The 17,433-nt window shown below is 39.5% G+C and overlaps 1 protein-coding gene across 5 annotated transcripts in view; it reads right to left on the bottom strand.

Annotated features, from left to right (window-relative positions):
• Nucleotides 1-261: 261 nt before the first annotated feature.
• Nucleotides 262-17,433, bottom strand: part of aplp2 (amyloid beta (A4) precursor-like protein 2) — a 104,720-nt gene continuing 87,548 nt past the window's right edge. For 2 of the 5 annotated variants that reach the window (XM_084717444.1, XM_084717439.1), the window contains 7 exons: nt 16,196-16,295; nt 14,451-14,624; nt 13,661-13,696; nt 8,572-8,654; nt 6,125-6,202; nt 3,478-3,633; nt 262-2,395 (listed from right to left, as the gene is read on the bottom strand). In XM_084717444.1, coding sequence (XP_084573570.1) covers nt 2,294-2,395; nt 3,478-3,633; nt 6,125-6,202; nt 8,572-8,654; nt 13,661-13,696; nt 14,451-14,624; nt 16,196-16,295 — 729 coding nt within the window. In that variant the 3' untranslated portion in view covers nt 262-2,293. The remainder of the gene's footprint in view (nt 2,396-3,477; nt 3,634-6,124; nt 6,203-8,571; nt 8,655-13,660; nt 13,697-14,450; nt 14,625-16,195; nt 16,296-17,433) is intronic. The other 3 variants (XM_084717442.1, XM_084717440.1, XM_084717443.1) reach the window with 3 other exon arrangements.

Genomic DNA, 17,433 nt, shown 5'->3' with positions numbered 1-17,433 from the left:
CCAAACTAATCTGTTTGTGTTGAGAAATATATCGTAGCCCTCAAACTTTTATATTTTCCCATATTTTATTGTCTCTTTCTATTTTCTATAGATGCGTCTTAGCTTGCAGTACTTACTTTTTATCTTCCTTAACATTTTTCTTCTTATTATGTTTATTGTTAATCACCAAAACACCAAATAAAATTCCTTCTATGTAAAAACTGACGTGGCAATAAACATGAATCTGTTTCCATCCATCCATAAAAAGACGACACATCCATATGGAAGTTGTGAGTTTATTGATGTGTATCCCCCCTGTAACCATAAATCTGTTTCCATTGGTGTCAATCAATCAATTTTTTTTTAAAATCACTAATATGCATATTATATTAGTTCCCAGTCCCCTCCCACAATCAAGCAGGCAGTTACAAGATTGAAGCCGTTTGGGTGCATAGTGAGACAGTCACATACAGAGATACTGTCACAGGAAGAGAAAAAATAGAAAACAAGAAAACAAACTTAAAAATATATATCATATCATTTCATATAAGAACAATGCACACCACAGGTAATCCTCCGGAAAAAAGCCATGATTGCAACATCAACTATACAGGCATACAAAGACAATACTAAGAGAGAGAGAAAAGAGGATTCTAGGACTCAGTTTACTTGTTTGTGTCGTTCTCTACCTGTAAAAATACACAAGTTAGCTTCTTTTTTTTTTTCATCAGAAACCAGCTCTCCAAGCCTTGTCTTTCTGTGTGTCTCTGTCTGCCTGCACAGCCCTCCAGCTCCGGGCTTTGATCCAGGGCCGGCCCAAGCCGCCCGGGGTAAAAATCCATTAAAATCTATCAAAGTGAAAGTTTTAGTATCCATCAGAATTATTTGTCACGATCCCCAAATTTGGTTTAGAAACAAGATTTTTCCATTCTGTCGTTTGGGATCCCAAAGTTAGCTGTAATGCCCCGAAAACCCAGCAAATTTTGTACATTTTCAATTTCCTTTGTGCCTCTGGGCCGGCCCCGTTTTGATCTGTCAGACTGTTCTGCGCTTTATGACCAGCAAAGCCAACAGCTGCTTTAATAACGTGTGTGCACATCAACTCACCCCAAGATTTGTTTTCTGATACTTGCTTCAGATAATTTGTGCAAAAAAAAAAAAAAGAAAGAAGGAAAAAGAACAATAAACCAAAAAACAAAGAAAAACATTTGTTTGTCAGTTTGTGGTCTGTCATTGGCCACTGTCAAAATGTTTGTGCATTAAAATCAAAGCCACGCAGGAGCCTGTCAGGTACATAGTATGGAAAAAAAGCTTCCCCGATACATTCAACTATGTAACACGTCTATTACATCTACATCTAATCGATGTACGCTGCTTCCCTATCGATGAAAGGTTGTGTTTGTGTGTGTAGGAGTGGATATATGATCACATTCACTGAGTACAGGGTCAGAGTTTGTGTGTGTGTGTGTGTGTGTGTGTGTGTGTGTGTGTGTGTGTGTGTGTGTGTTTGAGCTGGGGGTCTGTGCACACGACTCTCTCTAACAGTGTGCCTGCAAACACAACTCCTGACCGCCGAGCTAAGAACCCTAAACCGACTTATAACCTCTTTCCTGGGAAAAAAAGGTGGAATAAAAACATCTACTCTTATATATATTTAAACTGTATATGTATATTTTTGTCTGTTATCATAACAAAGAACAGAAAGTAAATAATTCATGATTTCATTTTTTTCTCATTTGTTGTTTCACTATACATTTTTAATCGGTACAAAGAACCTTCATATACAAGCAATCTATTGAGAGGAAAAAAGAACAAAATAAAACACCAATTCTTTTGGAGAAAACCATCAGAAAACTGCATGAATGACACTTGCACGGTGGAGTTAAATTAAGCGAAGTGTCCGGTATGCCGGTTTGGTGACGGCTGCTCAAAAACATTTAAATTTCGCTTGATTTGCATTTCACTTTCAAAAAAAAATAAAGAAAATGTCTGAAGAAATGTTATACATCTTGATCTGAGATAGCTGTATTGATAATTACAGAGAAAATCTGCAGAATCACATTTTCCATAATGCAAAATGGCAGATACATCACCTTTTTCAAAAGAAACATGATCAAAAAGAGCTCTATAGTACAATAGTAGCAGTAGTAGAAGTAGTAGCATTATTTAAGGATTGTTTTGAACAAACCAGTAAATGGAGTTTGGATGTATGCAAATGATTTTTTTAACAATAGCATATGTTATTGGTCAGTAGTATGTTCCCCCTCGGTTGCCGTCCTCTGTCAGACACCGCAGCGCCCCCTGTTGGCTCTGGTTAGATCTGCATCTGCTCTAGGTATTTGTAGGTGGGGTTCTCGTAGCCGTGGTTCTGCATCTTGCTGAGGTGGCGTTCCTCCGGTGTCAGCATGGGGTCAACCTGTGAGAAAGACACATAATGACTAACCTCGACAAGGACAAATCTACTCCAGAACACGCCGCGTCTGTCGTGTTCGAATGCAGCAGGGGCAATAATGTAGTTTGCCTTGAATTTACCCTCATACGACCTGATAATTTAATATAAATCTGACACTTAGAGGGATAGCTCGGGTTATTTTATGAGGGGCTGTTTGAGGTGTTTAACGATAGTCAGTTTATTGCCTACAATAGATGTCGGTCAACACGTCCCCAGTATGGAGAGGCAGAGAACGACACCAGCACAGAAGCTAAGCAATGAACTGCTGTTTCTGTCTGTTTTTAGACACTTAAAAACAGGTCCACCTAAAAAAAATTTGCTATATTTAGAATATTTTCAGTGCTGTTAAACAGTCTTTTCTGATGGGAAACCACTGTTATATAAGCAAAGTATCACTCTCTCTAAACCAACCAAACTCCATGGGGGAAATCAGCAATTTTAACCTTTAATAGAACATGGGAACTTCTGGTCTACAGCTGCCTCGATCTGTTTGTTTGTTTGTGTTAATGTGTGACTAATAGATAGAGGCAGTGGTAGATCAGCAACTCCTGTGTTCTGTGAGGTAAAATGACTGATTTCACCTATGGAGTTTGGTTGGTATGTAAAGAGCAATATTTGACTTGTATAACAGCGGTTTCCTGTCAGAAAAAGGCTGTCTGATGTCAAAGTAAAGCTGTGAAAATATTCTAAATATATTGTACACTTAAACTGATATTGATTTTCTTTTAGGTGGACCTTTTTAAAGGGACAGTTCACACCAAAATCAGTAACCAGGTCATGATTTCTGGAAAGAGAAATTTCCAGAAACAATCTAGATGGATCAATAGGGGTGAACTGTCCCTTTAAGTGGCTAAAATACCTTGTGCCGCGTGCTGCCAGCCATCTACCCTGATATACTGACTATCAATTAACACACCATACAACCCCACCTTAAATAATCTGCACTATCCCTTTAACAATAAGATGGATAGCGGTTCTTCGGGTGCGCTCGTGTGTGCAGTTTCAAATCCCCACACTCGCTCCGCTCCAGATAACAGGTGGCTCACCTCCACGATGCCGTGACTGATGGTGCCGTATTGCCTCTTCCTCAAAAGCACCAGACTGATCACAATCACAGTTGCTATGGCCACCGCGATCACCAGCAGGCCAATCAGCGCGCCGCTCCCGAAGCTGAAGTCCTCTCCCAGGGGGCGGTAGGACTCCTACCAGGTAGAGCGGGTGAGAGGGAGACAGAGAGAGAACAACAGTGAGGAGACAATAGGAGCACAGCTGACCACTGAAGCATTAAACAGGGACACGTCACGTTGTCTCTGCTCTTATAATGAAGACATTGTTCTGGTTGATCAGATAATTTTATTATGCTGAATATACCTGACAATTTTAAATAAAGCTCCTGTCAAGTTATCTGAAAATGTGCATAAACCAAAATACTTTAAAGGGAAATTCCAAGATTTTTTTAGTCTGGGTCTCATTCTCATATTCTTAACTTCCATTACGACCAATAATCATGATAAAATTTACTACATTTAACATTCAGCTTTGCTTTTTGTTAACTTTCTAACACAAACTGTTTTCTTGTGTTTGCTGCTACGTCTCTAACATGTGAGAACAAGCCTCACAATAATGTAAACAACCCAACCTTCACTGAAATAAAAGTACTAATACCTCGCTGTAAAAATCCTCTGTTACAAGTAAAAGTTCTGCATTGATAATGTTACACAAAAAAAAGAAATATTATTGCATTTTGTGTCTTTGTTCTGGTAGTATCCTTTTTTGGCATTTTTTGTTTAAGGATAGTTATTGTTATTAATCCATTTTACTTATTCATCTGTTACTTACATGTTTGTCTTCTCTCTCTCATTTATTTTATTTTATTTGAATCGCTGCTCCCTAGCTCTCATCCCCAGAATCAAGTTTCCTGTGTGTTTGGTGACCTACAATTTTGTTTTTGCATTAAGTCACAAAAAAGAGAAAATGTTATGCAAGTCAGAGTATGTAAGTATACTCAAGAAAATGTATAATTATATGTACATTTAAATTTATGTATTAAAAGTACTCAATGCAGAGAAATGTCCCCTGTGAATATAAAATAGTGTAATATTGTATATTATATCACGATGAAAAAGCAGGATTTTACTCATTTCAATACATAATAATTTCTGTGAGGCTACAACTAATGCTTATTTTTAATTTTGGTTAATCTGATTATTATTTTCTTCATTAACTGATTCATTATTTGGTTCTACAAATTCTGAAAATTGTGAGAAATGTTGTCACAATGACCCGGAGCCCAAAGTGACACCTTCACAATGTTTTGTTTTTTCCAACCAACTCAACATTATCAAAAATATTATTATAATTAAAAGGAAAAGCGGCAAATTCTCCCATCTGAGACGCTGGAAACATGAAATGTTTTTGCATAAAAATGACTTAGAACTTTTCTTTCAACCGATTATCATTTCAGCTGTTGGATAGTTTAATTTATAACAAAATTTGTAAAGTAACTAGTAACTAAAGCTGTCAGATAACTGTAGAGAAGTATTGTAGTGCAGTAGAAGTAGAAAGTGGCATGATAAAATTAAACTCAAGTAAAGTACGAGTACTTCAAATTCGTACTTGAGTAAATGTACATCTTTAGATTCCACTACTGCAACCTGGCAGCTGTCATGTTGACTTGTCAGTGGATCTGCTGTGTACCTGCTGTGCAGTTCACCTCCGTAGCTTCGGGGCTTTCCAAAGCACAGCTATCTGTGTTTCAGCCCCAGACTCAAAGAGAAACTGTTCGCAATGATTTCTGTTCATTTTAAAGTTTTTTGAAAAGCTGTGGTGGGCTCACACTCCTGGTCCTGATCAATATCGTTCTCACTGGAATCTGTGTTCCCAAACATCTGCAGCGGAGGCGGCGAGTAAATTGTTATCGGGATCAATAGTCATAATGGAAAGCTACTGAACAAGATTAGCACCCAGGCTGATACATACAAGAATTTCCCTTTAAAATATAAGCCAGTAATTTATTTACAAGGAAAAATAAGATATCAATATTCCTGAAAATAGCTCTGAAATGGGAGATGAAGCAACTAGGAGAGAATTAACCCTTTATTCCCATGTTATACTGTAAAACCACGACATCTGTTAGACACAATTGACTTGTGAATAGTGTGTACACATGCATGAAATGTGTCTTTGTGTAAGATCTCTTGGCCAATTCCATATATACACACAACCACAGTCACCTACGCTCATCCTCCACGATGTAATCTGGCACATATGACCCAGACTAATCATATGTCGACAGCCACTGGGGGGTTCTGCTACTGCTTATCTTCACACATGAACTGAGCACACGCTCAGCTTGTGTGGATTTACATTCATCATATGAACTGAGATTCTCAATGTGTACATTCAGATACATTCACATAACAAACATGCACCCATGCAGAAATAACCAAAACATATTAGCCTGAACAGAAAACTGTAAAAAAACCAAAAAAAAAAACCAAGAGAGAAACAAAACAAAACACAAAAGAGAGGGGGTTCGGGGTTTGATCCAAAGCTTATGGTGTTTTTTTTTTTCTCAGCTGCAGATCTGGTATCTTTGCACACTCCCACACTCCCTCCTTCTTTCATCTTCTCCCCCACTACTGATAACTACAGTTCCCCAGAGAGCCCTGTGGAGGGCGCCGCTATACTCACCAGCTCATCATCATGCATAACGCTGACTCTCTCTGCACTGTAAACCACTTCTTTAACATCCAGAGACTCATCAATCACCTGTCAACACAGACAGGGGAGCCCAGGTTACACTCGCCACAATGTGTGTGTGAGATCGTACAGTGTGTGTGTGTGTGTGTGTGTGTGTGTGTGTGTGTGTGTGTGTGAGACAGATAGATAAGGAGAGAAAGACAGAGAGATAGGCAGAGAGGGTGTGAATGTGCAGCGAAGTAAACTGTAAGGATTATCTGTGTGTTTGGTGATGATACACTCGGAGCTGTCTCGTACAAACTGGAAGGAGAGAGGGAGGGGGGTTTGCAAGCATCAACAACAGACTGTCTTCTCGGCACACAGTTAGCATGTCGTTCTAAACAGACTGTCAGCCACTCATTACTGAGAGCTCTACTCTAAAGACGAAGAAGAAGAAGCGCTGTGAGTGGAAGAGGGTGTGTTCAGGAGGCAGAAACAAAATCTGCTGTTTGTAGAGACAGAGCAGTCCAGAGTCGGTTTCTCACCATGAAATTATCACTTTTTTAGTTGTTATTTTTAGCCTCAGATTGCTCTGTCTTAGAAGACTAGCATTTCCAAAAAAAAAAAGAAGAAAACATGCATGCATACAAACAACTTGCATGACTCATATTCACACACACAAATATTTTGCAGTCGTTGGATTAGCATGCAAAACACGGCACACATTCAGCAGCCAGGCATCGTCTGGAAAAACCATGAGGAGGGATGGTGTGTCTGGCAAAGGAAAGTAGCATGCGATGACTGCCGAACAAAGCGTGGAGCTGATCTGAATGAGGGTCGGCTGGCGGGAGCCAAACAGAGACACGCAAATAGCCCAGTGTGAGATAGTTGTAACTATGACAACATAGTTACTGGAATAATCTGTTTCATTAAAAGCTGAACTTAAGAGAGCTCTGTGAAAGCGCTGCATGGAGTCATCAGTTTAAACCATCAGCTCAAACCATCGGCCTGAGGTTGTGTTAATGAAATTAAACTGTCAAGATAGTTGTCTGCTGAAGGATAGATAATAAAAGGATAGTTCAGATTATTTGATGTGGGGATGTGTGAGGTACTTATTAATAGGTGGTATATTAGCTGCAATAGATATCGGTCAGCATGATCTTGCTTAGGAGAAGGAAAAGGAGGCACCAACACAGAAGCTAAGTAATGAACTGCTGTGGACAGAGTCAGAAACAAAAGGTATTTTAGCCTCTTAAAAAAGCCCCACCTAAAAAAATCTATATCAGTTTAAGTGAATGCTATATTTACAATATTTTTACTGCTTTACTTTGCCATCAGAGAGCCTCTCATGATGGGAAACTGGAGTTTTACAAGCCAAATATCGCTCTCTCCAAACCAACCAAACTCCATAGGCAAAATTAGGAATTTTACCACACAGATGTTTCTTGTTTACAGCTGCCTCAGTCTGTTTCTCTGTTTGTGTTATTTTGTGACTTAGATGTATCCGAACTAACCTTTTAAAACACAGAATTCACACAATAACACAAAGACACTAACAGATGGTGGCAGCGGTAGACCAGCAACACCTGTGTTCTGTGAGGTAAAATTGCTGATTTCGTCTATGGAGTTTGGTTGGCTGGGAGGGAGCGATATTTTGCTTATAAAATGTCCTGTCAGAAAAGGCTGTCTGAAGACAAGGTAAAGCAGTGCAAATATATTAAATATAGTATCCACTTAAACTGAAGGTGGACCTTTTTTTAAAGGGACAGTTCACCCCCAAATCAAAAATACATATTTTTCCTCCTACCTGTAGTGCTACTCATCCATCTAGATTGTTTTGTCGTGAGTTGCTGAGTCTTGGAGATACTGGCAGTAGAACTACTTTCTATCTATGGTACAATCTACTGGAACTACTTTCTTTCTTCACAAAACTGCTCACAACAAGTTCTGTGGATTATCTTGAGTAACTGGGTCATGATTTCTGTCAAGAGACACTAGTGTTAAATTTTTGTGGCGTTTCGTCCTATTATATTGGAGAGAAGGCCAGTATCCCCAAATCTCACCCCAATGCTCTAGACAGACAGCAACACTACAGGCCAGTGGAAAAATATGTATTCTTGATTTTGGGGTGAACTGTCCTTTTAAATGGCACCTTTTGTTGCTGACAATGTCCACAGTTTCTGTGCTGGCTCTCCTCTCGGCTTTTCCTCACTGGGGACATGTTGACTGGCATCTACCGTAGCGAATACACTGACTATTGACCAGTTCCTCATACCACCCCTTTAAAATATTACGAACTGTCCCTTTACCTCTGGGAATATACTTTAGCATCTTTACACATTTTCTCCTGTGTTTCTGCTTTAACAATGCTGCTCTCAGTTCACGTGTTGAGCAAGTTAGAGAGTTAAAAAATGCTTCGAGGCACAAACAGAATGATAAAGTGACAGCGGAGCTCTTACCACATTGTCGCTGATCTTGGGTTTGCTGTTGATGATTCTCTCCTCGGCGCCTATCAGACCGTCCAAACCAGACATGGCGGAGCCTGCGGGAGGTGAAGGAGCGCGGTCAATACCAGCGGGACACGGGCACAGACAAACAAACAAACAAACAGGGATGGTGGTATTGATGGTGGACAGCTGCACGTAGCCATCCAGCTCTCTTCCTCACAACTGTTGCCTCGGTCTCCTCAGTGCGCTGGTGACAACAAAGCCCTTTCTTCCATTCAGCACAGTGTGAGCACTGTGAAGCCAACATGACACTGACCTTACATTCTCTACAAAGGCCCTCTCAAAGTGCTGTTTAGCATACAGCTGAGATTTCTCTGTAAACATCCAGTTACACACGAAATGTGACCCCTCGAAACAAGTATGAGTCATCCTGGTAGGGACGCATAATATGGATTTTTTACAACTGACACCAACAGCTGATTATTATCTGCTTCTCACGGCTGATAACCAATAGTTTCACGTTTTTGTGTTTTAAAAAGAAGTTCATGTAACCTGTAGTTTGTGCACACCTGAGGGAAAGTAAGGCTCAGACGTGGTGAGCAACAAAGGATGATTTAATATTCCTCAGCTCTGACTGAAACAAATCTAACTGACATCGCTATGACAACGCAAACAAAGAGCAGTTCTGACTCTTCAAACGTTCATTTACTTTTTTCTAGTTTCAAGTTTACCAAAAAAAAAAACAACATACAAATATACTTTGACTTTTAGAGCATTTTGCCTGTGGATTAAAATGAAATGCTTTGACATAATCTGTCAAATCAGACATCATCCATTCTTGAGAAAAAAAAAAACTTACCTACCAAAACATCTACTGATAGCATAGGTATAGAAAGGTGCTATTATAATCATCTTTGTTTTAAAATATATTTTTCTAAAAATGTTGGCAATTTAAAGTTGTATCCCATATGTCTTTCAGGTAAAAAAACAAAACAAAACATGATTTAATCAGGCATAAAAAAGGTTAGCTATACTCTAAGGACCCCTGTCTCACTTCCTGGTTTAAAAAAAATGTAGGGATACTGTCCAAACACTGACAAGCTTTCTATTTTTCAACAAATTCATTTCATAATTTGCTATCAGATGTGTCTCAACCATGACAAGTCAACTCTGTAGTCCTTCTAAATCAAAGCTGAATAAGAATTACGGTTAAAAATGTGTATTTTGTTGATTAGCTGACATTAAAATGGCTGCTCACTAAATGGAATGAAATGAAAAATGTAACATTTTGTCGACTGTCAGATGTAAAATCCATCAGATATTCTCTCTTATGGAGTTCTATGCAGATGGATGTGACAGAACTCTTAAATCCCTTTTATAATTTAATAATGGGCTTGAAATTAACACTTTTTTAAAACTAAAAAAATGGATAATTAAATAAAGAAAAACATTATAGAGAAGTCACAGGAAATTTATTTTACAAAAGATTTCATGGTACACCTAATGTGTATTCTTTGTTATAAATGATTTTGTGTGTCTGACAGAGTTGACAAAACTCAAGTCTTCAGCCACAAAAAATGCTATTTAATAAAAAAATTAAATCACTGGGAGATCGGAGAATTTAACCTGTTAAAATATATATTTAACAGCATAATTGAAGAGAAAATACAAATTAAAACCCCCTAAAAATAGGGTTCTATCCCAATTCTCAAGAATGAGTGATATTATTACATCCAGAATAGTGAAAAATAATAGAAACTTCCCATTATCAAAATTGATCAAACTTAAACCCTCATATGAGGTTATCGAACAAGGTATTTTACAGTTATCAATAAACTTTATTGTCCAAATGACATCATGGCAGTGCAACAGTAAACTTTCAGGGTTCAGTCAAATATCGGCCAAAATATTTGCTGATACTGATGTCTAGATAGACCTGTGATAATATCAGCCAATAGTTTATCGGTACTAATATTTATCAAACGTCCCTACATCCCAGCATCAGGGTTGGACATTGATTTTTTTGAAATGTGAACATCTACCAGCCGCTGACAGAAAAATGTTCAAATTCACCAGCCACTCGATAGTAGATCATTATTCAGCGTGTGAAATCTATCGGCCGCTTTCATATCTCATCAGCATTTGGCTGGTGGCTGGTGCTAATTTCCAATCCCGTCTGGCATTTCATATCCGTCACTCAGTGGTCAGAACTCCGCAGCCCTGCAGTTCCTCATCTACATATCCTTCACCGTCCCCGGAGATTTTAACAGATGATCATTTTTTAAAAAGTCTCAGTGAGTGGCCAAGCCAAAAAAAAAAAAAACTGGGCCAGAGTGTCAAATATGCATGTTAGACTGATGGTTTTCAAATAGGCATGGGCTCTATTAATATACACACACCAGATATGCCATGAATAAATCAGGATCTTAGAGGAGACAGAGCGAGCGAGGCAGCGAGGGCAGCGTCCTGAACGACGTACGGCAGCAGCGATGAGTCTGCCGTCGCCTTATTGTCCTCTGCTGCTGCTGCTAGTCAGCCGAACGCCAAATGCTTAAGATTAGTACAACTGGCTTTGGATTAAGGGTGGAACAATGATGTGTGTTTACAAGCTTCACTCTGCAGAAGTGACGTCTGTAACTCTGGCAGGTTATCAGATGGTACTGCAGGGTGCGCACACACACACACACACACACACACACACACACACACACACACACACACACAGTGTCACAGCCAGCCACGGTAACACACAGCACAATGGTAGTGACCTCTACGGGAGTAACGTGATCTCTCTACTGCAGGGATTTAAAAAGAACGCGCTGGAACAATTAGTCCATTAATTGATTAGTCAGTGGACAGACAGCATTTAAGTCTTTTATCAAGCAAATGAGCCACATGATCAGTCGGTCAGAATGTTGTGAAAGAATAACTTGCTGATTTTCTCTCTTTTTATAACTGTAAACTGAGTACTGGTAATGGACAGGGCTTGGTACCGTTACCGGGACCAATACCAGCACCCTTAAAGTGATAACAGATACTGACAGAGTCAGTACCATTCTTTAAAAATACTTTATTCTGCAGCCATAATTTCAAATATTTTGGTGGCATCTCTGCATGCTGAACTGCCAACTCCATCAAATACACCAAACTCGACTTTAGCTGCGCTAGTAGGCCAATCACAAGTGACAATGAATCGAAGAATGCTTGCAGTGATTGGCTGTGAGCAAAACCATACAGTCACAGAAGTATTTTTTTTTCTATATCTGGGTACAAAAAGGATCAAATGCATGTATTGTAGGACTGGAAAGGTTTTGATAAAACATGTTACTGGATTGTTTCCGTTAATACCATCGACAAAACAATTTATAATGATGGATGACTTGACAACTCCCTATACATGAAGCCAAAACATCTGGATCACCTCCTGCTCAGTGGCTGCAGTACAGATCATAAATCCTGCCTCCTCCATTTCAGCACATGCAACAAAATCAACTAACATTTTCCCAAAGATGGTTTCTGTCATTTTAGGTAGCTCTTTATCAAGCTGTTGTTTGTACATTTTTCTGATCAGTTTGGTTTTAATTACGTATTTGACGCTATAAAAAGCCTGCTTCACATCATGATTGTCGGCCAGCTCTGTGGGATCCAACCCCCATCAGCGCTGCACAGACTCTGGCTCCAAACAACGTCACTGACGGGAGCAGTTCTGTCTGCAATATTCTGGCTTCATATTTTCACAGTGAGAGGAGGTGGAGACGTGTCGTCCATCTCTATTTTTGTCAATGGTCGATAAGTTAAATGGTATCAAGTACTGAGATGCAGCCCTGGTAACGGACATGGGAAAAATGTTCACTATTCCCTGACATTTTGAAGTGTAGTGGACAGACCCATAATGAAAATAATCCAGGTAAAACACAAAATCAACAGCAAATACAGAGGGACAAATTACTACAGAAAAACAGCAGGGGAGAGGGATGTGTATCCATTTTTAAAAATTGTACAGTATATGTACTCGACCAAAATATAAACTTTTGTTTATGCTCACATTTTCCACTCAAGTAAAAAAAAGTTTTTCTATTTCGCATAAGGCTGCAGATACATTTTTTTCCCCCAGGAGGACAAAGTCATGACCTGTTAACTGTAGCCTTGTGTGAAATAGCCAGAGTTTAGTGCATAATAAATCTGTTTTTTTCAAGATCAAACTGCACATTTTACAGTGGTCTTTTATTGTGACCAGTCCAATGGACACCTGTGTCAGAATCAGGCAGTTTAATCAGCATCTCTGTGTCAGGGGGACGGATTATCTTGGCAAAGGAGAAGTGCTCACTAACATGGATTTGAACATTCACACTTAGAGAAATAAATCTTTCTGTGCACAGAGAGAATCTTTGATTTTGTTTTACTTCAAGTCATGAAAAATGGGAGCAAAAATTAAAGTGTTGCATTTATATTTTTGTTGAGTATAATTTAGATTCAACAATTAATGGCAAGTGCCTCTTTGTTGGCACTGAGTAAGATCACAAGGTTAAGTGCAGCTCAGACTGAACAGGTGACGTAACCACATCCCTGTCTCAGGTCTTGGAGGACAAATTGAGCCAATTTAGATTGGGCTGAGGGTCAGCAGCGGAAACACTGAGCCTTTAGACAGGGCCACTAAATCACACAGCTCCTATCAGGAAGGAGGGAATGAGTGTGTGGGTGGGGGAATAATTAAGCAAGGTGCTTTGACAAATGTACTGAGGACGGGATGACAGCAAACACACGACTGAAGAGCCTCTGAGAGCTGTGACCTAACTCTAGCAGACTTTAAAGCCACTTTATTTGCTATTCAGCATGAGGTGATAATCCGAGTATGATGAGAAGCATAAGAGCAACTGAAACCCAACCACGCAGCCCATGTGAGTCATCAAAAAAATAAAATAAAATTAAATAAAATTAACCACCAGATGGCTTCTGATAAAATAGAAATGGTGGGAGAGAGAGAGGATCCCAAGCTGCACCAAGGGAAAAGGAGGAACGGTGGAAGAAAATAGTAGATGGGAATGGCTCGGGAGATGAGGAAGGAGGGGGCGGAAAAACAAGACGCAACAGAGGCACCAACCTTTCTTGAAGGCACGTGGGGAGTCTGATAGATCGCCTTGGCATTAGAAATGAGCAACAGAAAAAAAGAACAGAAAAAAAGGGGAAGGAGAGAAGAGAGAAAACTTAGGTGAGAAGAGAAAAGGCAGGATTATCAAGCTGTGTTAATTGATTAGGAAAAGAATCCAGCAGGGAAGAGTCCGAAAATAAATTCAAGTCATAACCAAACTCAAAAAAGGGAGCCGTTTCAAAATTGGCTAGCTCTGTTTAAGCCCTCTGGGGTGTTGGCATGTATATTAAATGTTCCTTGGGGATTTACTTGTAATTTGCCTTCTATCTTGCTGGAAGCGTTCCATCCATTACTTTTTTCTCTCCTTGAGGATTCAATCTTTTGTTTGGCACAAATGTGACGGAGAAGGGAACCATAACTGCTCATTTTTTCCCCCTAAGCTTTTGGCTCCGGCTCAGTACCAAAGCCCGAGGCTTTGTGCAATTGTCTGAACTTCAGTGGTGCTGCGTTGAAGGCGAGGCCACGGGGAACTGTGCAGGCACAGATAAGTCCAAACCCATGACTCCACAGCACATTTGCGTCGGAATAAAACACATTGTAAACCTATTCTCCCTCACAACAGTGCAACAGTTCTGGCGTGCTTCGTCACCAATGTCCTTCAGAAAGACTTGTGTGTGTGTGTATGGCCTATTGTTCTGCACACAGACTCAGTGTTCATGATGCTGCTCGTGACTGCGTGTGTGTGCGTGTGTGTGTGTGTGTGTGTGTGTGTGTGTGTGTGTGTGAGGCTGGAGCTGCTCACCCTCTGGCTCTGAACGGGACCCCAGGGACGTGACCTGGAAGGGCCGGTAGGGTTTGCCCTCAGACACGGGGACTTCCACGCTCTCCTCTGACGACACGGTGACATCCGGCTGTGATTCAGAGATGGACGACAGGAACTGGTCCATGTCGGCTTTCTGCTCCTGGAGAAGCTCATCTGCAGAGAAAAAGTGAAAAAAAAAAGAGAAACTATGAGCCACAGGAAGAAAGATAAAAAACATTTTATTGTTCATATCCAGCAGGGCTGCACAATATTGCAGAAAAATCATATTGCAATTATTGTATACAGATATTTTATACAGATACTGCAACTGCGATATGATTTTTGCATCACAATTTTCATTTTAACTGAAAAAAATATAATGTGATAATTTTTGGGATCAAACTAAATGTTTTCTTGTATCTGGAGAACAAGATTTGTAGGTTAGGGCAACTTTGCACCACTATAATGCTGTTTTCTCACACAATTTTTAATTTTAGCTTCTGCTATTTGGATATTACATTTGGACATATTGTGATTTTGATAATATCTGAATTAATTGTGCAGCCCTGGTATCTACGATTTCTTCTTATTTTAGGTAGGGGAAAATGTGGTGCAGCTGTATTGCTGTCTGGGTGAAAAAATGTTGCGGTATTTTTTGGTAGCATCTCTTCAGTTCTGCCAAAGTGTTTTAGGGGGCTTTAACCTGCGCTAATAACAACTGAGGATCAGGCGGGATTCATCATTCTGCACACCCGGTAAAAGTAGATCTGGATGGTTAAGAACATTTGGTGCATCTGGAGATGACTTGTCTTATTTTCTCTTAACAGATGTTTTATCTGATAAAGATCGAAGGACCTAAATGTTGAATATGTAAATAAAGTTATATGCAAGTGTGCAGGAATTCTTTCATCTCTCAACAGAAAATTTAAGATGAAATTTAAGAGAATGTCGCTTCATTAGACGCCCAATGAGGCGAACCGGCTCATGCTCACACCTGTCAACCTGGGATATGGCAGCCATGTGCAAAATGAGAGTTTCACCAATTACTGTTAACATTTTTTTTTTCTAAACTGAGCTGCTGCTGCCGCTGCTAGAAGAGAGACGTCTGTTCCCATTTCTGCTAACTACCAATTAGTATTTTTCTGAGAGCTATTTTCCGTGTAAATCTGCACATCTCCCAACAGGATGCTGCATGGTGAAAGCTGTGACCCAGTTCTGTCACTGCACCCGTTCCACTTTAATCTGCGCTGCAACACCGCGCTATGCTTCCTTTAATGAACCAAAGGAAACAAAAGAAAATAATAAAAACGTGCTGGACACTGCCTGTCTTAAAATTTTACCACCGGCTTTTAGATCTAATTGTAAAAACGAGAGCTGGTGGGCAGAGACCTTTGAAAACAGAGAGGAGAGGCTGTATTAAATTCCCCTTCACAAATTCATACTGAGAAGAAAAGAGACGACACTTCTCTCTCTCTGTCTCTGATAATTGGTTTACAGAGGCGCTAAAGCCTGTCCGCTGGTGTCCTCCTATATTTGCTGCACAAAGAAAAGAGTTTTTTGTCAGTTTACACTCAATATAAGAAAACAAATTCACTGAGGTCCAGAGGAGACGTGATGTATTGGCTTCATCTGCCCGGCAAACGTGTGAATTCCACCTCTGTTTTCATTTCACTTTGTTCTTATTACAGCAGGCTGTCCCTCCTCTGAGCCGCCCGGCGGAGCCTTTTGACAGAGCTACTACTCACCAATTTCATCCTGGATCTCGTCGGCCACGTAAGGTACTTTGTAGAGCAGAGACAGACTCTGGTTCATCCTCTCCTCGATCACACGCAGGTGGGTCATCACCTGGTGGTGGAAAAAAACAAAACAAAAAACACACAAACGGGGTCAGGTGACGAAAATCCTGCTGTATTTTTATAAAGACATCAAAATCAAACCTGGATAGTTCTAAACCAAGGAATTATCAAAATTTTAATGTACTGCAGTCAATTATTGTTTTTCCCTATACAGTAATTGTATTAATTGATGGATTTTTTAGAATACAGAATGCAAAAAAACAAATACAAATGCATTCCTAAACCTAATGTGTTGTGTTCCAGTTGCTTATTTTGTTTGGAGAACACAATAGAATTATGTTTATAATTATATAAAATAGATAAAAGCTGAAAATCCTTACATTGGACTAGTGGGATTTTTTTTAACATAATACTTAAATGGTAAATCATTCATTAAAAATGCTGTATGGCGTATGACAAATCCATTAATTCAATCATCGTCTCCACACTAATCCTGTGACAACTAATTACAGAGTGATTTGCCAACTTTTAGTACAAATTCTTCATCCCTAAAGTATTTATTTAAAAGCTAACTTAAATGAAGCTGAAAATACACCCTCATCCCAGAAAATCCCCCTGAAACTCTCTCGAGTTTGTGTCATTGATGAAGTTTTGTCACCTAATAGCATCACGGATTACAAATTTTTGGCTTTCCCTTTTTAAGATTTTGCACAGAGAGACTAAAAAAAACAAAAAAAAACACGGTGGTGCAGTGAGATGATTCATATGAGAAGATTGAAATTCATCTCCAGAAACAGGTGTCAAGCAGGAAGAGAAAATACAAACAAAACAAAGAGATGAAGACGACGACAAAACAGAAGGAAAAGTTGAGGAACACAAAAACACTTAAGATAAAGGAGACAGAATATGAAGGGGCAGATAAAGAGGTTTGTATACAGAACTTTTATTATCTGTGACATAAACGTGGAGGGGATCATGTGTTTTGTTCAGGTGTGTCAGTGTTACATCTGTCCATCCTTCATTCTGGATCAGGATCAGTTTTAAATCTGGAAGATACTGATATCATATGAAACTAGAAGACATGAGGAATCCATTAGTACCAAATGCTCCAGTAGCTTGTCAGGAAATTGCTGGAAGTTGTAAGAGGTGCTAAATAATGCTGCAAAGTTTTGGCGGGGGAAAATCTG

The sequence above is a fragment of the Lutjanus erythropterus genome, chromosome 4 (genome assembly GCF_056507025.1).
Source record: "Lutjanus erythropterus isolate fLutEry1 chromosome 4, fLutEry1.hap2, whole genome shotgun sequence".
Lineage (NCBI taxonomy): Eukaryota > Metazoa > Chordata > Actinopteri > Lutjaniformes > Lutjanidae > Lutjanus > Lutjanus erythropterus.
Note: the sequence above shows the minus strand (reverse complement) of the source record. Positions and strands in the feature narration are given on the sequence as shown.